At 44.3% G+C, this 23,764-nt stretch overlaps 1 protein-coding gene and 1 pseudogene across 1 annotated transcript; both read right to left on the bottom strand.

Moving 5' to 3' along the window:
* Positions 1-230: 230 nt before the first annotated feature.
* On the bottom strand, positions 231-14,064 carry DEPTOR (DEP domain containing MTOR interacting protein). The gene is made up of 9 exons (XM_077250453.1): positions 13,829-14,064; positions 12,388-12,566; positions 5,731-5,854; positions 4,511-4,689; positions 3,675-3,866; positions 3,345-3,449; positions 3,156-3,226; positions 600-704; positions 231-510 (listed from the first exon to the last, which is right to left on the bottom strand). The coding sequence occupies exons 1-9, from the start codon at positions 13,993-13,995 to the stop codon at positions 349-351; spliced, it is 1,284 nt and encodes a 427-aa protein (XP_077106568.1). The 5' UTR covers positions 13,996-14,064; the 3' UTR covers positions 231-348.
* A 975-nt stretch (positions 14,065-15,039) lies between these two features.
* Positions 15,040-22,876, bottom strand: LOC143767866 (putative CENPB DNA-binding domain-containing protein 1 pseudogene; annotated as a pseudogene).
* Positions 22,877-23,764: the final 888 nt, after the last annotated feature.

Genomic DNA, 23,764 nt, shown 5'->3' with positions numbered 1-23,764 from the left:
TCCAGATTACGGACTGTTTTTTTTGCTCTCAAGTGGAAGTGAGCCCTTCGGGTGCGTCACCTAGTTGTAGTCAAGGTTACCTGGTTAGGGGGCCCACTCAGAAGTTTATCCCCCTGAACCAAAACCCTAGCTACGCCTCTGCCGTTAAGTGTTGTCTTGGAGCAGCCATTCTATATTATATCCTTTGATTCACACTTTTAAATAGAACATGATTAAATCTAGACATGACACCTAGTAACATTGATTTATTACCATTATCTGGACAAAGACAAAAAAAGAGAACAGGGCACAGCAATGACTAAAGGACCCAGAACTCTGTCAGTGCTCCTCAGATATTACTAGATATGGTTAGGGTGGGAGAATAGCCTCAACAAGACAGTTGGATCCCTTCACGGGCTCCAATACTTCCATGATGAGGATCCGAGGACCAGCATCAATAAGCTTGTAGATTCTGTGGTAATCTAAATTGAGACAGTTGATCCCATTTACTGACTTGATAAACTGGCAGACCTAGACAATGAGAAGGACATTTAGAATGGCAAAGAAAAAAAAAAAAAAAAAAAATAGAAGTTTCCACCAACAACCCCTTGACTTTATACCTCCATCCCGGCTTCAGCAGCAGGGCCGTCAACATCCAGAGCTTGAATAAAAGTAGGGCCTGGTCCTCGGGCCATAAACCCCCAACCTACATCATCACCCTTGATCTGGAAGAAAGAATAATTGGGTTAAAAATGACTCACTAATGTGTGGCAGAAGCCAAGTTAAAGTAGGACATTCATGAACATCAACTAGTTCTCATAAGGATCTTTGATGTGTAGGACAGAAGGCAACACTGGCCATTTTTAAGCTAACCTTATACTTGGGTCAATTGCTAGATTTTATTTTTTTTTTTTTATGTTGCTACTACAGTCTGAATAGATCAGTGAGGTGGCGAACATTTGCCTCTGCTGCCAAATGCAATAGCACCTTCTGGCAACAAACCAGTTGGTTTCAGCTCACCAATTTGTTAACTATTTAACTCCTGTTCGCACCCTGGATTGTGGATTTGACATTGAAAAGTCTGAATTTGCTGCTGTAGCCCATTTAATACCCTGACAAGCAGCATGTCTTCTTTGCATTTGACACCCAGCTGGTGTCATTTTCTTCTATTCTAACATTGTACAAAGTTATGATGTTTTAGTACATGTGTGTTTTGGTTTTTTTTTTTAAGTTTAATAAGGCTACGTGCACACATTCAGGATTTCTTGCAGAAATTTCCTGTGCAAAACTGGACATTTTCTGCAATAAATCCGCATGCGTTTACCAGAGGTTCCCAATGCAATAATATAGTGGGAAATCCGCAAATATAATGAACATGCTGCGTTTACCGCGATGTGTTTTTTTGCGGAAAAAACACATCATGTGCACAAAAATTGCGGAATGCATTTTAAGTGATGGGATGCATAATGTATGGTTTTTTTAGCGAAAAATCTGCAACGTGTGCACACAGCCTAAGGGTACGTCATGGCTGTATTATGCATGAGGATAACATTGCAATCCTTGGACTGGCTGTTGGCTCTCCTGACCCAAGTGTGACAGCTGCATAGAAATTCCTGCAGTCAAGCTCAGGAGAGCCAACGGCCAGTCCAAGGATTGCAGTGAGATCCTCACATGAGCTGGATGCCAGTCTGACTGCACCCCAAGAACTGCATAAAGGGCTTTAATTTGAGGATAATGTTTTACTCCAATGACAGTGAGTTTTTGCTTTGTTAGAGCCTGTTCACATGCAGCATTTTACAGCAAAATATAAGACTTCTGGTGTATTCACATGGTGCGTTCCCTTGTGTTGGAGCTGCAGTGCATCTTCATGAACATCAGCATGTCACTCCCTTCAGTACTTTTGTCACAGTTGATTGCATCAGTGCACATTATATGCAGAGTTTCATGATGAAAAATTGAAGGGGGGTGGGTGTACGCACTGAAAACAGCCTTCGTTAAATTCTGAGGAAAAAATCTGAGACACCAGCAGCTGAGCTCTATGCACCAAGCTCAGGGCAAATACTTTGAATGCAGCTCAAATTCTGACTGGAGTAGAGCATGTGGCGCGCCTGCTAGGACCGTGGGGGTAATAAAGTTTATAGGAGACTAGTTTGTGACACCACCCGTGCTGTTCGGCAATGAGGAAGTGGCTGATGCTGCAGTTCAGGTCCATTGGGGTAGTTTGTGACGCAGCAGAGATGTTACAGCTCTCCATGGGTAGAGCTAGGCCCCAGGGCAGTTAAAGCGTAAGAGTCAATGATGGTGAGCGTTGTGGGGCAGGTGACGCAGTAAATAATGCTGAGGACACAGCAGGGTGCAGTTTCCACACTTTAGTCACAATTCTTCAATGCAATCCCCAGCCGGGTGCTGTGTCCTCTGGGTCTGTGATCCAGCCAGCTCTCAGGTAATTTGGGGTTCAATTTCCTGAGACCCCCTTTTTTTATATTCCTTCCCTGGCTGTCTGTGCTGGCTTTGCCCTCCTGCCCCTCAGTGTCCCAAGCCAGCAGCCTCGGAATCTTGTCAGGCGACGTCCTCATGGTCACCTTGATCCTATTTGACTGCATTTTCAGCGAATGTGTGTGGATCTGGCAGTGGCACAGATACCACAGCCTCTGGCTTGCTAGCCGAGCCTTGTTGTTCCTCCACTAGTCTGGGGGCCTGTTCCCCCCACTGCGACCTGTTCCTTTCATCTGACTATGGTCAGCATGGATTTGCGTGCACAAGGTGGCTTCTTCACTTCCCTGGCCCCTAGGACTCCTTCACTCAGGAGTTTCTTTCTCCCCTCTTCCACTCCTCCCCACTAACTCAGCCTCTCCACACATACACCCTCTACCTAGTTCCCCCTCCAGCCTGAGATGGGGTCCTCCCTCAATAGGGTCCACCCAAATCCCCTGGCCAGGAGTGGTGTTGGATGTCCCCCCTCCTTACCTGAGAGCGGAGTACCACACCTCTGGCTGAGGTGCAGTACCTCTGTAGCAACTAGAACCTCAGGGGCACCACATGCAAGCAAGACCTGTCATTGCAAACTAGTGAGGGGTGGGGGGGGGGAATAGAAAGTTTTGATTCCTTACACTGCCAGTAGTTACGAGCAGCATGTATTACCCATAGAACAGTATAGAGGAGAGCAGCATACTCACAACAAGCGTCTTTTGGATGTACATTTTCCCTGGCATCTGCAGTTCCTCCACCGTTACAGGTTTTTTGGGCACTAGAATGCAAAGCCAACAATGAAATCTGGGAACAATGGCCACAATAAATTATGCCAGTGACATCAGAAAATATTTGTCAGATGCAAGTGATAGAAGTGTGAGCAGCAGCCATAATACCTAGAGTGATTTGCTTTATTGGCTTGTTGATTAATGGGCAGTGGTAAGAAGAAGCGCCTCCAGAACCACTTCTTTTGAAGATTGCTGGAGGTGGTGGATCATTTTCTTCAATAGAAAAACAAAAAACACAAGTCATTTAGTTTAACAATTAGCTAAAAGGCAACTATAGTGCTGGTGCCTCAGGGACCAGTTGAAACAGTTACTAATGTCCTCACACTACATGAGTAAGAACCACATTGAACCCCTGTGCCATCCTTTGCTTCCTCATACCCAACCAAGAGTCCACTTCATGGACTTCTCCTTTATGAAGACCATTTTCTGAAATCTTACCACACACAAAGCCAATACGGGGAAGCTCAGAGCTTAGTTTGCGCAGGCAGAATGGACTGTCTGGAGAATCTGGTCGGGGCTCGTTGGATGAGATACGCTTATCAAGGACCTCAATTAGTTTTCTTCTGCGTCGGACATTTATAGCAAACCGGTACAGCATATCCGAGTCGTAGAATTGATATTGCTCAGATACTGCAGAGAGATTAGAGGTCACCATCATTACACTTATCTTCATGTCACTCCTCCTGTGGTTAGAAGTTCTACCCAGCAATCACTTATCTACTCCTAGGGAACTCGAGTGGCAATGACCAGCCATCATTGAGCGCCCAAAGATTTACCACACTGCTTTATTAGAGTGACATGTTAACCAAAATTAGAAGCCATTTTGGGAATAGGGGAGAATAGCATCAACATTTGCCTTTCAGGTGGTCTAGGAAAGCATGGCAGTGCTTCTGATGCAGTTTTATGGCAACTATGGATTTTCTTCTCCAGCTTTAAGCAGGTTTTATAAAAACCAGTAAAGCCAACAAAAAGGCTGAAAGTTTAAGTCACGACACCAATTCTATATTACATTGCAGTAGTGTTTATACCACAAGTTTTGGAGTGCCCTGGCTGAAGTGGGCAATTAACGCTGGTGCTACATGGCAACTTCAAAGCCCTAGTAAGATGTGGAGAACAGCAATGGTTCCCATGTAACAGAAGCACACAGCCCAAGGTTCAGCTGGAGAAAGCTAGTTGCAGATGTGACTGGGTTCTTGTGCTCATCTGCCTAGTGGACAGATGCATTATGCAATTTCACCTAGATCAGTAGGGGGTAAAAAAACAAAAACTAATACCATGGTGGATGATCCCATACTGTAGCATTGTTCTGCATAGTTTTTCACCGTCAGCTCTAGAGGCAACTTCACAACGATCTACCAGCCAATCCACGATCTGTGAGCCGATGAAAGCCCTTTTATATTGTGCAGAGTCTTCTTCACGGACTTGAAGAATACAGTCTTCCTCCTCCATCATCCTTACAAAATAGAGTGGTAGATGCTTACAGTAATTTATGGTTATATGACCACTGAATATTTAGCACAATAAATAAAAATCCTTTAAAGATTACCATGTCTCAACATATGGCGGGTACAATCCAAACATTTTGGTTATACACGAACTCAGTGTACCGACTGCCGAGAGAAATTAGTTGTTGGAAAATTCAGATTTAAGCTGTGTCTTATATCGGTGTAATGATCCTATGTAATATGAGACATGGGAATTAGGCATCCAAAGCCAGGTAATGTTGTTACCTACTATTAGCAGGGCTATTGTCAGAGGATCCATTATCCACCAGTTATCCAGTATGTACAGTCAGTGGGAGTGTGTCCACAAGGGTACGGCATCCTATACCCTTGTGGACACATTCCCACTGACTGTACATACTGGATAACGGATTCTCTAGTTATATCCTTTGACAATAGCCCAGCTAATAGTTGGTAACAATATTACCTGGCTTCGGATGCCTAATTCTCATACTATATAGGATCATTATACGTATATAAAACAGCTTAAATCTGCATTTTCCAACAGCAACTAGTTTTTCTCTCAGCAGTCGGTACATTGAGGAAGGTCGTGTATGACCAAAATGTTTGGATTGTACCATTTCTGGGTTATATTAAACAGTTTGCATCAAAGATACTCAAGTTGAGTGCCAAGTTTATTACACTTTACATTTACTGGTTTGGGACCCTACTTGAGCACCACAGCTTCTCTTACTCATATGGCAGGTGGCATTACAGTTGTACAAGACCCTGCGATAATGCCACAGCCCAGTTTATAGGCCTAGATGTAGCCACAATGTATGCTGCAAGTTTATGGAAGATGTGGAGAGCAGATTGGTGTTAATGTACAAAATGAGTAGGAAGGCCAACCACCTCTCCACCGAGAGTGGCATATCAGGGCCCATTGATGTTATCTGCATCTCATCTACCATACAGTATGTTTATGCTGTATATTGTAGATATGCCATAAATGAAATACAGGAAAAAAAAAAAAAAAAAAAAGTAACACTTACATCTCAAAGAGCCTCTGACTTCGAAATGCTATCCTGATCAGCTCAGTGAAGTCTAAGGTGCCGTCATCACCGCGAAACCGATAATAGAATGGTTCATCCTCAAACTTTTCATATTCATCACATGCTGTTTGGAGGGCAGGAAATTTGTAAGGAAAACAAAAATCAGTGTTTTGATTGTAATAGAGGGATTGCCATAATATCCAAGCAACCTCTGAGGAAGGCTTCCTAGTTAGACTGTCCGCTATGTATATGAATATAGCAGATCTATTCTTGTACATACAGTACACGTCAAGAGCCAACAGTTTCATACAATGTCTATGTTGTAAAAGGCAGCAAAACCATAAACCACATATGGAAAGCATAAAGAAGCATTTGTGAAGAGCCTTAGGATTCCTGAAAGTACTTGTTTTACTCAGCCAACCGCAGCAATCCTACAGGCACAGGAGCGGTGCACGCGCAATCACCGCAAGGAGCTCTGCTTAAGCGATAGCTGAGACCTGGCTGTCACTGTCAGAGGTACCTGCACAGCCCCAGGCTGTTTAAGCCACCAAGTGCAATGTTTAATATAAATCCCAGCAATTAGAAGGCAGGAGAGGGAGCTCCTTTCCGACTGGTGACCCGGTCCATGGCCCTGGTCGCTCATGTTAAAGGGACAGTCTTTAAAGAGGGTCATTGAATAATAAGAGTTTGTGACGCCACCTGTGGTATTCAGTCAAGGGTGACCGACACTGCTTAAAGGGGTCCACTGGGGTGATGTTATGGCAGGGATGGTATGGCTTCCTACAGGTGAAGCTGGGTCCCAAGGGCTCCTGGTGTAGTATGGACAGTTGGTGTTGAAAGAAGCAGAGGACACAGGGTTGCAGTCTCTTTACTGTACAATTCAGGCAGCCACAGTCCAGGGTACTGGATCATGGATGCTGGTGTGGTCCAGCTGACTTGGAAGCGTATCAGGAATCCCCCTAACCAGGTGGAGTTGGAAGACTTCTTTCTAGCGCTGTGTAGTTGTAGTCCCTTGCTGCCTTAGGCCTCACACAAGGTACTCACATTCTCTGTCCCCCTTTAGGTAGGACACTAACCTGTACGACAGTTGACTCGCCTTTTTACAGGATCCATCACGACCCAGGCTCTATTTGCTACTGTGTTATGACCTGGTGGTTACGGAGTGGTACTGAGATGACCTGGTGGGTAAAACCAATCATGGACAAGCTCAGAGGAGGTGGCAGCTCTACAGACAGTAATCACCTATATGACCTAGTGATTATGGAGCAGCACTGAAATGACCTAGTGGGCAAGACAAATAATGTACTAGCTCTGAGGAGGTGGTAACTTTACTGAACGCAATCCCTACTCCTAACACCAACACTAGAAATAGCCGTGGAGCGTTCCTATCTCTGCCTAGATACCTCTTCACAGCCTAAGAACTAGCTACCCCTGAAGATGGAAACAGAAAACTCTCGCCTCAGAGAAACCCCCAAAGGAAAGATAGCCCCCCACAAATATTGACGGTGAGTGAAGAGGGAAATGACAAACTCAGAAATGAAACTAGATTTTAGCAAAGGAGGCCACTACTATCTAAATAGACAGAGAAAGAAAAGGCTACTGTGCGGTCAGTATAAAAACTAAATGTCCACGCAGAGTTTACAAAAATAACCTCCACACCGACTCACGGTGTGGAGGGGCAAATCTGCAACCACAGAGCTTCCAACTAGCCGGAATATTTCATGATGACAAGCTGGACAAAAGAGACATAACTTAAACTGAACAAAAGGTCATCGGCAGGGAAACACCCAAAAACTAGCAGAACTTATCTTAAGCTGAAATGGACTGGCCAACAGAGAACTTCCAGGAAAGGACTGAATCCACAGGAAGGAACATTGACAGCTGGCATCAACTACAGCCTAAAGCCCAGTTAAATAACAAGGCCAGGGCACCGATTAGTGAAAGCAGCTGCTAAGTTCCACTTGAAACCACCAGAGGGAGCCCAAGAGCAGAACTCCCAAAAATACCATTTGCAACCACAGGATGGAGCCCAAGAACGGAACTCACAACACTACTGTGTCCTTGGGTGTTAAATGGTGGACAGGTAACTTGCAATCAGCTGTCTTCTGCCGTGGGGCATAAAGTTACCCCCACAACCTCCGTCTTCTGGCTACTGGCATCTGTGCTCAGCATGGAGGAAGCCCAGTCGCAGCTTCTCCTTCACTTTTCCCTCTCCTACAGACTGCTCCATTTTATTTTTCCTTCCCAGGAGCCACAGAATCACTCATCTCCATGGCCCCAGCTTTCCTTCCTCTCACCAACTGACTCCTCCTCCCAACCAGAGAGCAGCTCCCTTGAAGTCAGGTGTAGAGCTCCCCCTTCTGGCCTGGAGTCTGAACGGTGTTGTATGTGCCATTACCTGTTAAAGGGATCCTTCTTCGCTTCCAAGCATGACACTCCATGAGGAAAGCGATGCCGCTGTGACAACTGGTTACCTGGGGTGTTTCACTGGCACCTTAGTTTGACTATTGTGCCCCACTACAAGAAACCCAGTCCTATCCCAATTTCTAACTACCCTCTTATCCTAAAGGTACCTTCACACTGAGCAACTTTCCAACGAGAACGACAGCGATCCGTGACGTTGCAGCGTCCTGGATAGCGATCTCATTGAGTTTGACACGCAGCAGCGATCAGGATGCTGCTGTGATATTGCCGGTCGGAGCTAGAAGTCCAGAACTTTATTTCGTCGCTGGATCGGCTCGTGTGACGCCGATCCAGCGATGTGTTTACTTGTAACCAGGGTGAACATCGGGTTACTAAGTGCAGGGCCTTGCTTAGTAACCCGATATTTACCCTGGTTACCATTGTAAAAGTAAAAAACAAACAAAACACTACATAATCACATTCTGAAGTGTCACGTCCCCTGGCGTCCACAGGGTTAAAACTGCTTTCGGCAGGAGCGCTTGCTAATGCTGCGCTGCTGCCGAGAGCTTCCTGCACTGACTGTCAGCGCCGGCCGTAAAGCAGAGCACAGCGGTGATGTCAAAGCTGTTACTGCCGGCGCCGCTGACACATTTAGTGCAGGAAGCTCTCGGCAGCAGCGCAGCATTAGCAAGCGCTCCTGCCGAAAGCAGTTTTAACCCTGTGGACGCCGGGGGACGTGACACATCAGAATGTGATTATGTAGTGTTGTTTTTTGTCTTTTTACTTTTACAATGGTAACCAGGGTAAATATCGGGTTACTAAGCTCGGCCCTGCACTTAGTAACCCGATGTTTACCCTGGTTACCCGGGTGCTGCAGGGGGACTTCGGCATCGTTGAAGACAGTTTCAACGATGCCGTTCCCCTGATCATTGGTCGCTGGAGAGAGCTGTCTGTGTGACAGCTCCCCAGCGACCACACAGCGACTTACCAACGATCACGGCCAGGTCGTATCGTTGGCCGTGATCGTTGGTAAGTTGTTTAGTGTAATGGTACCTTTAATCTTTCCCCAATCTTGTTACAATATCAAAACATACAAAGTAGATTTAAAACCTGTACACAATATAATAACCACTTCAATATAAGTAAGGTACACAATCATTTACATTACCACACATTAGCTGTACACATGGACATTGGGGAGATTAACATGACACCTTCTGTCACACCCATATAACATTGTGGGGGGCCTGATGGTTGCAGTGATGCGGAAGGTCACATGACAGCCTCCTTGTCAGCTACAGATGCCTGCTTAGACCATGCCCAGAGCATGGTCTAAGGCTTCTGTTAATAATGACAGGTATAAGGCATTGCAGTAGTTAAGCAATTAGTAAAAAGTAAAATTAGTAAAGTCACACCGATAAGAAATAGTGAGGCATCCCAAGTAGGGCTCCAGTCTTAAGGATAATAACACTGAGCACTCCGTAGGATGCATGGCAATAGATGTGACGTTTACTTACAATTTAACCACATGCACCCCTTCTGAGGAAGATTGAATATCGAAACGCTCGTTGGTACACTGATACATGACTTCAGATAGGATCAAAGGTAATCAAGATACAACCTCTCAGTTGCTGCTACTGCGGTCTATTTAACCATTTCAGGTCATGGTGTGCACATTATGCTCTGTTTTTCCTTTGAAGGCTTTGGATCTCACTGATCCTACTACACTGCTTCAATAATAAAATAAGAATTTCTTCTTTATATTCTTAGCCTTCAGATGAAAAACGGACAGATTTGATATGCAGTTAGATACTGGATTGATTTATCCCTCTATATATTTCATTGCAAATTGTTTGCACTATGTACTTTACCTAATCTTCACACCATATTCTTGAACAGCCATATTATTTCTATGACTAGTATTGATGATATTATACCCACCTTTACTCCATTTATATTGTCAAATTTTTCTATATCTCTTTAAACTGTCTGTCGGATTAATACTTTATGTTTGCTATTCTGCATAATTTGCATTGTTACACTTTATGTACCATATCATGTACAGTGTTTGCGCTCTCTCATCATTTTTGTGGTTGAGTTGCATTTCCAATTTTTAATTCAAGTTATGTACTTTAATAAAATTATTTTCTATGAGAATCCACTCTGGAGGATTTTGTTTGTCCCTACATTTTCTTTGGTTACCTTATGATCCTCCTATTTTGGCATTTTCTCAGCAGGACATTTTGTATCTTACAATTTAATCAGTCTGGAGAAGACAGCTAGTAAAGTTTGTCCAATACAGACCAGATAATTGCTGTATAAGAAACAGAGAATATTATCCATCTTGAAAAGACATAATTAGTGGGGTGGGGAGAAGCATGAAGGACCTGACAGTCTAATAAGTCCTTCTATGCTTTGGACAGTTCACTTGTTCTTATACTGTGATAAGGCACCATCATACCTCCCCCATTTTTTCCTATACAGATGAATCTCAGCCATACTGTGCTTCCACAACTTGCACATCTTACTAGTCACCAATAGTGGTGAGCAAAAGTGCTCGTTACTCAAGTTTCTCCTAGGGTGGTCAGGTATGCACCAGGTATTGTGGATGCTCAAGTGACATTTTAGAGTCCCTGTGGCTGCGTGTTCCTCAATTGTCTGAGCCATGAAACACGTGAGCACAGGGTCTTAAACACGTCACTCTAACACCTGCAATATTTGGTGTATACCTGAGCGCCCTAGGTAAGCTTGAGTAATGCGCACTTGTGCTCACAGGTTGGTTTCACCCTCCTGTGTATTAAATCTTACTGACCTTTATCTCTAATAGCCCCATTCACCACAATACTTCAGTCATAAAAATAATCACATCTTGCTCCCCTAGCAGTTGCTTTTCATTTTTTTTTTTTTCTTCTCTCCTTTGTCATTCCGGTCTACAATTGGGATTTACAAAACTGGACACTAGGTATTTCTTCTTGCAGCATATGGCTTTAGTTCCACAACACTTCAAAGATCAAACTCTGTGGTCCATGCTGATCACCTTTTGATCTGTTTATTCTAATTTTGTACATTTAACTGTATATTTATATCTTTGTACAGCAATTATCTGATAGAGGTCTGTATTTGACCGAAATGTTGTTAGCCGTTTCTCCAGACTGGTTAAATGGCAAGTAAATTTCACATCTATTGCCACGCATCGTACCGAGTGTAGATTTTTACCATTACTACTTCCATCTGAGAGCTGGGCACGCCAGGTCACAGTTGTGGGGAGCAAGGAAGCATTTTTTACAGCATGCAGAGCACTATAATTCCCTGTCACTGCTCAGAGCGAGCGGTGCAGCAAACACCAAGCAGAGATCCAGGAATAGGATGGTATTGTCAGCAAGCGAGTGTTTTTTTCCAGCCCAATATTGTACTACTGTTGGGCTACTGCGCTGTTCTCACGACAGGAGAAGTCCCTGCTGCAGCGTTGCTCTGAGCTGAGAAAGCACTGCTTATAGCAGAAGCTTTCCACCGGTGAAGACGGTGTGGTAGGCTGGGATTAATAGAACTGCCCTGTGTAATTCCATCATGCGATACAGTCCATGTATCCAACTCCCGCATGTAGCACCAACTAACAGAATTGCCACAGTCCACATCCATCACTTTGCAGTCACCAATAAAAGGTCTCCACTGATTCTAACCTTGAGGGTACATGCACACGTTGCGGATTTTGCTGTGGATCAGCTGCAGTTTTGATGCTGTGGATTCGCAGCTATTTTCCTTGAGTTTACAGTACCATGTAAACCAATCTGCAGTGCACATGCGGTGGAAAAAAATAAAACGGAAACGTAGCGTTATTTTTTTCCGCAGCATGTAAATTCTTTGTGCGAATTCTACAGCAGTTTACACCTGCTCCATAATGGGAATCCGCAGGTGTAAAACCGCAGATGGAATCCGCACAAAAACTGGTAAATCCGCAGGTAAAATGCAGTGAAAAATCCACAGAGATTCCATCTACGTGTGCACATACCCAAAGACTCCCTTATCCTTTTGCAAATGCCCAGAACGGGAGGAGATCGATTAGTAGCAGATGAAGGCTAGCAGCCATTGTCTGATTAGATTTTCAGGTTTAGCTACTAAGCCTGCATGAAAAACCGCAATGATGTAATAACTGATTTCAGGTCTGATTTTTGGTGCAGGCACAGGAGCTGTACCTGCATCATTAGGGAAAGGGTTCATAGTATGACAAGAGTCATCTCAGTCACTAGATCTCACCATGATGAATTAATTTGGAATCCATGAACACCTGCATGATTTTGATTGCAGTTTCTCGATCCGTAGCCTCCTTGTGCTTTATTAACCAACTAATCACTTCATTGGCCACAAAGCAGTTAGGATAGGTGAATGATATTCGTCGTCTTTCCTTTATCAGCTTACTATTGTGCAATCGCAGCCTGCAAGAAAAAAAAAAAAATTTATATGGAGGCATCAGGTTTGGTGACAAGTAGGTCATTTGCAAAATACTCCATGCATAATGAGGTTTCAACATTCCTGTTGAATGCTGAGAAAAATTGTTATCATCCTTTTTAGAAAAGAGGTGTCAAGTTAAGTTGTAAAAACAAACCACCACAATGCTGGGCTCCTACCACGAATTGAAGCTAAGCTGACAAATTGAGTCTAATATGACTGGACAACTTTTCTAGTGGGCTGTCCAGTGTAAGATGAGGTCTGCAGTTACTATGACCATGGACTGCACATCTCACTGTTCGATTACCCGTATTACCAATCTGAATGGACTGTTTCATGACTGCAGCTTGTGGCCATGTGTGTCTCACCCAGCTTCTCAAAAAAATGAGTATCGGATGCGATAAGTCTGCATGGTTCAGTGATCACATGTGGATTTTTCTGCATTCAGTAGTGCTTTGGACACAACATACATATGGTGCCCCCAAAGAGCTGCTTGTTCCAGATCACGGGCACCTGGCCTAACGTGTTATGTTTTCAGGCTATAGTGCTGCTTGATGGCCTTTTTTAATCTCTGCTTGCAGCAATATTGAGACAGCCAACATGCCACTGTCAGATTGCAAGCAACATTCATCAAATTAACAACTGCAGGCAGACCTCCGCTCCATCTGCCAGGAAAGATGCGGCCTCAGCATGCAAGCCCACATCAAACAAGTATTAATGGTGGGTGGTAGCCTCATGGTACATTCCATTTTTGCACAAGGATTGGGAGGTAGATTCAGCTTCTAAGTCCACAAATTGCAAAAAGTTTTTTTTTTTTTTTTTTTTTTTTTAAATAAGCTTGAGCAAATGGACATCTCCTGTAGCACACAGCACTTTTCCCACATTATGTTGAACATTTCCTAGTTAAACCAGCAGGAAACTTATTCAGAGCATCTGAACCATGTTCGGTATGGATTTACAGGGAAATTAAAAAAAAATAAAAAAAAACCCACACAACACACCCCTCTCTCTGGAGCCAGACAGGTTATCTGCCCCACTCTCCTGATGTATGAGGCCTCCAGAGATGTCCACATAGGGCACCGTCAGTACCTGCCAGACCTGCAGGCAACTACTCTTCTACGTGTGGCTGCTCACATATAGTTAGGCCGACAAGCATTTTGCTTTTCATATAGTTGAGGCCACACACAGCATTACAGGCCACATATGGCCTCCAGTCCACAGCTTGTTCCCCAAGTCTCCATCAGTTTACCTCAGTTGTTCCCCAGCCAGGATGATTTCTGTCTCTTTCTGGTAGGTTGCCGCTTTCTTCTGAAAACTGCTGCTCAGAATCTCCATGTCTCCAGTAGAAGACCCTCTAGGATTAGTTACAGGTATTTCGGCCCCCGAGGAACTCATTTTCTTATCAGGCTCAGCCATCTCAGCTGCTGTTTCCCAAACCTTCTCCTGCAACCCAGAGCCTCAAGCCAACTATCCCATTCCTCAGACCAGTCAGCAATTTATATTGTATCACCCCTCCCCCACCCCATCCTGAACAGATCACCCATCCAATCCACCGCCTGCCCTATCTCCGATCACCCAGGTGTTCTCTGAGTGAAGCCGTAGAGCTAACCTTATGTCTACATTCACATGTCCTGGAAACGTTGCAGATTTTCTTCAAGGATCTTCGAAGTCTGCTGCAGAATTTAGTAGCAGCAAAGAGGATAGTTTAACAAGTTAAGGGGTTGTCCACTACTTAGAAATGACCCCCTGCACGAAATGCTCCGTACACGTAGAGCTGAAGTCGAAAGCTGGTGATGGCTGTGTGTTAGGAGCCACACTAGAGCATAATACGGACAAGTGCTATGCGATAAAAAATCACATAGCACTCGGACCAGTATTCATCTATGGGGCGGCTCACATAACCGTTTTTTTCCTCGGCCGTTTCAGTGTGCGAGTGAAATTGCAGTATGCTGCGATTGTCACTGACACTCGGCCGTATCTCGGCTCACTCGCACCCATATAAGCCTATGGATATCATCCGAGTGATGTGCGTTATATGCTGACCCCGGCAATGGAGGAGATGGAGAAAATCATTTCTCCGCCTCCTCCGCAGCTGTGCTCCGATACGCTCTGTGCAACAGGCTCAGCGCACAGACGCATGACAATCGGCTCCTGCTGACAGCAGAGCAGGAGCCGAGTGTCATTAGCATCTCGCATCCGATGCTCTCGCATCGGATGCAATATGCTAGTGTGACCCCGGCCTTACAGTCAGGACCAGCATCAAACAATCGCCGGTGGTGCAAAGAGCTGCCCGTGATTGGTAACTTGGTCAATCTCTGACAGACGCCGGTATGGGGGCGCATCATTCCATGCATCCATTTGCACGCCCATGATGCGGTCTCTGATTGCCGATGGGTTGCTATGACAGCAGGGGGTCTATAAAAGAAAGACCTCCCCTGAAACCCAGCCTGTGGCCTGGCTTCAAAGAAGACTGTGATGTTTGCCAGATGCAGCAGCTTCAAGTCCCCTAAGAGGACTAACAAGTTCTCCTATTAAAAATATAGATAATAAAAAATACACATATGTGGTATCGCTGTGTTCAGAAAAGTCCGATCTATCAAAATATAAAAATAACCTGAACAGTAAACACTGTAAATGGAAAAAAAAAGGAACGTCAACACTAAGTTTTTTTGGGTCTCTACAAAACCCCAAAAATTCTGTAGCAAGCAAACAAAACTTTATATCTATCATAAAATGGTATAAAAAAACAGCCATCTTGACCAGCAAAAAATAAGCTGTCGCACATCTCCACTGACCGAAAAATTAAAACGGTATGGTTGTCAAGAAATGGCGACACAACGCCTACATTTTTTTAAAAAAACTTCAGATTTTTTTTTTCTATACTAATTTAAAAAAAACTGGATTTGTTTGGTATCGCTGTAATCATACTAATGATGAGAATTATAATGCAGGGTCATTATTATAGTGCAATGTACCCTTTAAAAACACCCCCCCCCCCAAAAAAAAAAAAAAAAAATAGCATTTTTTTCACAATTTCTCCCCACATGGGATACTTTCCCCGTTCTCTAGTAAGAGATGTGGTAAAATGAACAGTGCCATTCAAAAATACAACTCATTCTGCAAAAAACAAGCCCTCTTATGACTATGGGAACAGAAAAATAAGTTACGGCTCTGGGAAGAAGGGGAGGAAAAAACGAAAGCGCAAAAATGGAAATTGGCAGCGTCATGAAGGGTTAATGATCTATTTTAAGCACCTCACCCAGTAAGATCACACAAAGGCTACAGAGGTGCACAAAGCATTTCCCATGTGGCACCACACAAATGCCACAATTCTGCATGAAATGTCTTCCAGCTGCAGCAAAATTACAGCAGAGAACGCCTCCCCAATGCCACATGCCGCAGTGGAGCACGACGCACATCACAGCAACTCCGAGCATAGAAATTGACCAGAAGATATGTCAGCCCAAAACAGATAAAGAGCAGATTACAGAAGGCATGTTCCCTTGCTGAACATACATCGGAAGCTGGATTTGGGAAATTCACCCTTCTTGGCTTCTTCGCTTTGTGTGTGATGATGTTCGGGGGTCTTACTCACTGGATGATTGCTCTCACAGAGCTCAGACGCAGAGGGGGAATGATGGGAGAGGGAGCGTCAGCAGACGGCTCCTTCTCCCATCATTATTTTCAACTGTATTGGCAAGCAGTTGAAAATACAATGCAATGAGAGGGTCATTCACATTGACACCGGGCCCCCTCTAAGGGTACGTGTCCACGGTCAGTAAACGCTGCTTGTTTGACGCTGCGCAGTGCTGCAGCGTCAAACACGCAGCGTCCAGATGTTCCAGCATAGTGGAGGGGATTTTATGAAATCCCATGTCCACTATGCGTGGAAACACGCATCCGACTTCCCTGCGACTCCGGACATGCTGCATGTCTTTTCAGATCGCAGCATGTCCGTGCTTCCTGCGGCGACGCTGCGTCGCCGCAAGTAATATCACAGGGCGCTATGCGAGGGTGCGATGATCCCGGATGTGTACAGTTAACACATCCGGCATCATCGCGTCCCAGAAAGGGGCGGGGCTTAGCGCCGAGCGGCTTCGCCGCTCCGGCGATACCGCCGGCCATCCTGACCGTGGACACGTACCCTAACTCATGGGCCCCCTCCAACTCATGGGCCCCATAACAGCTGCGTGGTCTGCTGCCATTGGCACTATGCCACTGAGTGCTCCCCCATTTGTCTGGGGCTCCAGTACTTGACCGGGCGTGCCGGGTGGTGCCCTGTGTCCATATTTCATCCAGAAAAAGCAGATAACTTGTCATCTGTATTGTCATCTATATTGCATTCATTTTTTATACATCAGCAGTTATTAACATTTACAAGATCACTTCCAGTTTCCTATGTATAAGAATTGCAAGGTAGCCGTAAAAATCGGATGTTATATCGTTGATCCATTTGGAATCCAATTTTTTTTTGGCTCACTCATAGACTTCAATAGAAGACTAGTGCATGCTGCCATTTTTTTTTTTCTCGTGGATTAGTGGTCCGTTGAAAAAACATACAAACGATCATCTGAATAGCCCTAGTGATTAACATTGGTCTGAGTGCTGTCAGTTCTGTTTAAGGCCAGCACATGAACCGAAAATAGGGATGTGTGAACTGAGCCTTACTGTGATGTACAATTAGACTGGCTTGCATTAAAAGGGGTTCTCCGGTGAAAACTGCATTCCGCTTTTCCACTCAGTAGGAGCAGGGCCGGTGTAAGGGCGGGCAAACTAGGCATTTGCGGCAGACCACGCAGCCGATAAAGAGCCCGTGATCAGGCTCCGCACCCACCCGACATTGCACATTCAACTGTATCAGCATCGCTAGATACCGATACAGTTGAAAGCAATGATATATCGCTACTCTATGGTAGGCAGTTGAGCTGCTGACGAGTCACACCACAGAGACCAGAGCAGCAAGGGTACAAGGATAAGTGAGTGTTGTTGTTTTTTTTTAATCAGTAAGTACGTGGTGGCCATAATATGGGAGTACTATGGGATGTGCATTATACTATATGAGGTGTGCATTATACAATATTGGGCTGCAATATACTATATAAGGCTACATTATACTATACAGGGCTGCATTATACTATATGGGGCTGCACAAAATCTTTAAAAAGTCAATTTTTATTAATATATTTCATATCACAAACAGTATAACAGAAATTTATATAATAAAGGAGAACAACAATTGAGCACTCAAAGGGGGGATCACTGCTCCATTAATCTGACTTGGTGTAGCATGTGTCCGTATATTTGGGAAAGGATATCATTATTATTGGTGTTATAAATTTAGAAGTCAGATTTGTATCACAAACTGATTAGCACCACATAGTCACCAATAACATACACAAACTCCCGACATCATTGCTTACCCATTGTAGGTCCAATTGGAGCACGTGGTCCACCCTAAGACCCCTGACGCGCGTTTCGCGTTTAGATGGCTTTCTCAAAAATATCCCCTTTGAGAAAGCCATCTAAACGCGAAACGCGCGTCAGGGGTCTTAGGGTGGACCACGTGCTCCAATTGGACCTACAATGGGTAAGCAATGATGTCGGGAGTTTGTGTATGTTATCGGTGACTATGTGGTGCTAATCAGTTTGTGATACAAATCTGACTTCTAAATTTATAACACCAATAATAATGATATCCTTTCCCAAATATACGGACACATGCTACACCAAGTCAGATTAATGGAGCAGTGATCCCCCCTTTGAGTGCTCAATTGTTGTTCTCCTTTATTATATAAATTTCTGTTATACTGTTTGTGATATGAAATATATTAATAAAAATTGACTTTTTAAAGATTTTGTGGTGGTGAATTATATACTCTTGTTCTTTTGGTATATAATCTGATTTTTGAGTATTTCACCTGGCGATGTGCCAATTTGTCATATGGGAAAGGTTTTAAAACATTTACCTTTGGCCCTTGTGAATATGCAGTGCTGGATTGCCTTTGTTTGTATATGGGGCTGCATTATACTATTAGAAGGCTGCATTATACTATACTGGGCTTCATTATAGTATAAGGTGCTGCATTACACTATATAGGGCTGCATTATACCATATGGAGGCTGTATTATACCATATGAGGCGTGCATTATACCATATGTGGGCTGTATCATACCATATGGGGCTGCATTATACTATGTGGAATGTGCATTATGCTATATGAGGCTGCAGTATACTATATTAGGCTGCATTATACTATATGTGGCTGCATTATACTATAAGAAGGCTGCATTATGCCATATGGATTCTGCATTATACTATATGGGGCTACAGTATACCATATGGGGGCTGTATTATACTCTCTCAAGGACTATGTGCTGGACATTATACTATATGTACTATAAGGGGACTGCATTATACTCTATCGACGATTATGTGCTCTGCATTATACTCTATGTACTATGTGGGGGCTGCATTATACTCTGTCGAAAAGTATAGGAAGCATTATACCATGTGTACTTTATAGGACCTGCATTATACTCTATCAAAGACTATGGAGTTCATTTTATTTATGGAGGACTATGGGGAGTGCATAATACTATTTGAAGGACTATGGGGTGCATTATACTATGGGGAGTGCATTGTACTATATGGTGGACTATGGGGGTGCATTATTCAATATGGAGGACTATGGGGTGCATTATACTACATACAGGACTATGGGGCACATTATACTATATGGTAGACTATGGGGTGTGAACTAAACTATATAGAGGACTATGTGGTGTGGATTGTACTATATGGAGGACTATGGGGTGCATTATACTATGTGGAGGACTATGGGGTGCTTGTACTAAATGATCAAAATGCTGCCTATTCATTGAGTGATTGGATTGTTTATGCAGGAACAAAAATCATTGTTCTCAGAAGCACATCACCCGGTATGAACTGCAAAGGTGCTGCTGATAATGATAATGGGGTTAGATTGATCTACTGGTGATCGTTCTGTTCCCATCATTCTTTGTCATCCTGTGTAAAGAGGCCCGAAACAAGAGTCGAATGACTTCAATATTGTCAATCACGTTTGTTTAACAGCCTGCATTTAGTGCATGTAAATACAACTGACATATTTTTCTGTGATGGTGCAATATGCTAGAATTTAGGGTCCCAATTTACCCTTTTTCCCAAGGCTCCACTTTGTCTAAAACTGGCCTTGTATAGATAATAACTTATTGATTGGTGGGGGTCTGCCCAACCACTGCTTCATTCATTTTCAATGGGGCTGTTTCGGTGTCAGTTCAGACTGACAAGGATAAGGGTGAGGATAAAATCATGTTGAAGAACAGAGAAAAAGGAGAGGTTTATGTATTTGAGGGTCCTCTAGTCACCCATTTAAAAAAGGAGGTAGAGGAAAAACTTGGAAAGACAAGATAGAACAACATTTTTCTCTTCTCCCTTTGGAGAAATTTAAGTTACACAAAAAACAAAATAAGAGAAAAAGGAGGGGGGAAAGCATAGGTGGCAGCTTATTCCACAGACGTTAATAAATTGGTTGCAAACTTTTGCTGTTCTGGCCAGTGTCATTGGTGAAAGAACTTGGAAGTAGGGTTGAGCGAAACGGATAGGACAAATTCAAAAATGCCGACTTTCGGCAAAGTCGGGTTTCATGAAACCCGACCCGATCCTAGTGTGTTATCGGCCGTGAGGTCGCGTTTCATATGACGCGTTCAGCGCCATTTTTCAGCCAATGAAGGAGGACGCAGAGTGTGGGCAGCGTGATGACATAGGTCTCGGTCCCCACCATCTTAGAGAAGGGCATGACAGTGATTGGCTTGCTTTCTGCGGAGTCACAGGGGCTATAAAGGGGCGTTCCCGCCGACCGCCATCTTACTTCTGCCGATCTTAGCATAGGGAGAGGTTGCTGAAGCTTCATCAGAAGAAGGGATATAGTTAGGGAGGGAAGATTAACCCCCAAACCGCTTGTGCTGTAGCGATTTCCACTGTCCAACACCACCTTTTTTTGCAGGGACAGTGGAGGCTATATTTTTGTGCATCAGCTCTGTAGCTTATTAGGCTGCCTTATAAGGCTCCCTGATAGCTGGATTGCTGTTTGCACGCTGCTGTGCAAACCAACTGCTTTTTTAAAAGCAAAAATCCTGTTGCTCCTTTCTGCACAGTTACAGGTAGTCCTCGACTTACGACGTTGATCCGTTCTTACGCGTCGTCGTAAACCGAATTTCGACGTAAGTCGAACCATACGTTCATACAGTACTGTACCATAATAACAGTACAGTACTGCAAACATTTAGCCTATCCAAACACCTATCCTAACACAGTACCCTACATAATTATCAATAAAGATAGGTACAGTAAAATATTGTGCAGTACAGTATGTTTAATAATGAAGTACAGTACTACTGTACTGTAAGTTCTATAACAGGTAATAAACAGTGTACAGTACTGTACAGTACTGTAATAAACAAAGATAACAATTCCAAAGACAGAACAGGCTTATTGGGAGGAATCAGCAGAAGGTGCTGGAGATACTGGGGCAGGGGAGTCAAGAGGGGCAGGTGAGTCAAGAGGGGCAGGAGAGGTAGAGGGTACAGGTACAGGATCTGTTGCAGGATCTATTGCAGGCCTCTCTACCTTCTTGAAGTACTGCTGCAGGTTAGTTTGGAAGGAGACCATCTTGTTCTCCTCCAAGATCTCCTTGTAACACCTAAGGGAATCCATGACTCCTCTGGCAACCCTAGTGTACCTTTCCATGTTGGGATCCTCAGCCTCAAACCTTGACAATCCTTCCTGTATCAGGGCAAAACCTCCTGCCAAGCCCTGCCTTTTAAATCTCTTACGTTCTGGGGTTGGTATGTCTTCCTCTTCCTCTATCATCTGCTTCTCCAGTTGAATAAGGTCCTCAGCAGATAACTCCTCTCCATGACATGCCAGTAGCTCTGTGACATCATCCTCCTCCACCTCCAGATTCATTGTCTTACTCATATCAACAACGTTCTTTATGACACTAGTCACTGACTCTTGGACCTCTGTGACATCATTCACAAACTGGGGACACAGTTTTTTCCACACACCATTCATACTGGTCTGCTTAACCTCATCCCAGGAATCAGCAATGTTATTCACAGCATCAAGGATGTTGTATGTTTTCCAAAAGGCCTTTAGAGTCAAGTCCTTATTCTTTTCAGTTGCTGCTAAAGCATTACCAATGACCCTTCGGAGGTAGTAGGCCTTGAATGTAGCAATGACTCCTTGGTCCATAGGCTGTATTAGGGCAGTGGTATTAGGTGGAAGGTAAACCACCTTGACATTATGGTTAAAGTCATCCAGACGAGCAGGGTGTCCAGGGGCATTGTCCAGAATTAGCAACACCTTAAAGGGGATATCCTTGGAGGTGCAATACCGCTCCACGCCTGGCACAAAATGGTTGGTGAACCAGTCATCAAACACTGCAAGTGTCACCCATGCCTTCCTATTAGACTTCCAGATGACTGGTAGTTGACTCTTTGAAATGCCCTTGAGTGCCCTTGGATTCTCAGCCTGATACACCAGCATGGGCTTCAGTTTGTAGTCGCCAGCAGCATTGCCCCCAAGAAGCAAAGTCAGTCTCTCCTTGCCGACTTTATGACCTGGTGCTGACTTCTCCTCCTTGGCGATGTACGTACGGTTAGGCAAACGTTTCCAAAACAAGCCTGTCTCATCCACGTTGAACACTTGTTGAGCACAGTAACCACCCTCCTCAATTATCTCAGCCAATGCTTTAGGAAACTCAGTTGCTGCTTTCTCATCAGCACTAGCAGCTTCACCTTGCACTTTAATGTTATGGAAATTGGCACGATCCTTAAACCTCATAAACCAACCCCTACTCGCCACAAATTCTTCACTTTCACTTCCTTCCCCCTTATCTGTTTTCAACGCCTCAAACAGTCGCCTAGCCTTCTCCTGAATAACCATAAGGCTCACAGGGATACGGCGTTGATTTTGGTCTTCCAACCAAAGCACCAATAATCTTTCCATCTCAATAATAAGCCCACTCCGCTGCTTTGTTATCACTGTCGCTTTCATAGGAGCAGATCCTTTCACATGTTCAAGGATACGATCTTTATCCTTGATAATCGTAGCGACAGTCGAACGACTAAGTCCTAATGACCTGCCAATTTCTGTTGGTGTTTCCCCCTTATCAGATCGCCTTAAGATATCCACTTTCACCTCCATGGTGATGGCCTTCCTCTTCTTTGATGCACTGCTGGTGTCAGATGAGTCTACCTTGCGTTTGGGAGCCATAATGAAGCGTGTTATGGCGTGCAGGAGGCTCAGTTTCCTCTGTAACCGGGTACAGTGTACAGTACTGGACACTCTAGTTCCGCCCCTGCACGTAGTTCGACTTACGACGCAAAACGTCGTAAGTCGGAATGAGGCGTCGTATAAAGCGTCGTAAACACGAAACGACGTAACCCGAGACCGTCGTAAACCGAGGACTAACTGTATCTTGTTTATTTGTCCACACTTTTGTGTGCATGTCACCGAGAGACTAGGTGGGTGAGAGCTAGTAACCCGGGCCCCTACAATTTCCCTCAGACTAGGGAAATGCTGACTGACCCTCTACCTGAAGTTTACAATGATGGTGTGCATGTCCAGGCCTCGAACCTCACCCTGCCTCCTGTTATTACAACCCTAAGCTGAAAACCTTCGCCCTCCACCCAGTGAATGTAATACACCAATACCCACAGTAGCACAGACAAGGATAAAGGAAAATATACACCACGCCGCAGTCACTCAGGAATACACTATAAATGTGCAGGGCAAAATAAACACAAATATAGGAAGGAGTAAATAAGACAAAGGAAAATACACCACCAGCAATGATTCTCCAACAACCAGCTCTCCACTCCAGACCGAGATAACAACGCAAGACAGAAGCTATAATCAGCGATGCCCAATGATCCGGAGAACTATTTAAAGGCCATGGGCATGGCCCAGCTTCCAATCCGAGGATCAGGTAAATTAACCCTGGAACAGCTGGACAAAACCTAGCCGACGCCAATGAGCAAATAGTGGTCAAAAGTGGAATTACCGCTGTCTGTCGAATGACCTGGTCTGAACAGCGTCCGACATGACAGTGCAGCAGTCCTTTGTATTGCTGCCATACTTGTCCTGAGATCATTGTAGGGA

Source organism: Ranitomeya variabilis, chromosome 4 (assembly GCF_051348905.1).
Source record: "Ranitomeya variabilis isolate aRanVar5 chromosome 4, aRanVar5.hap1, whole genome shotgun sequence".
Classification (NCBI taxonomy): Eukaryota; Metazoa; Chordata; class Amphibia; order Anura; family Dendrobatidae; genus Ranitomeya; species Ranitomeya variabilis.
Note: the sequence above shows the minus strand (reverse complement) of the source record. Positions and strands in the feature narration are given on the sequence as shown.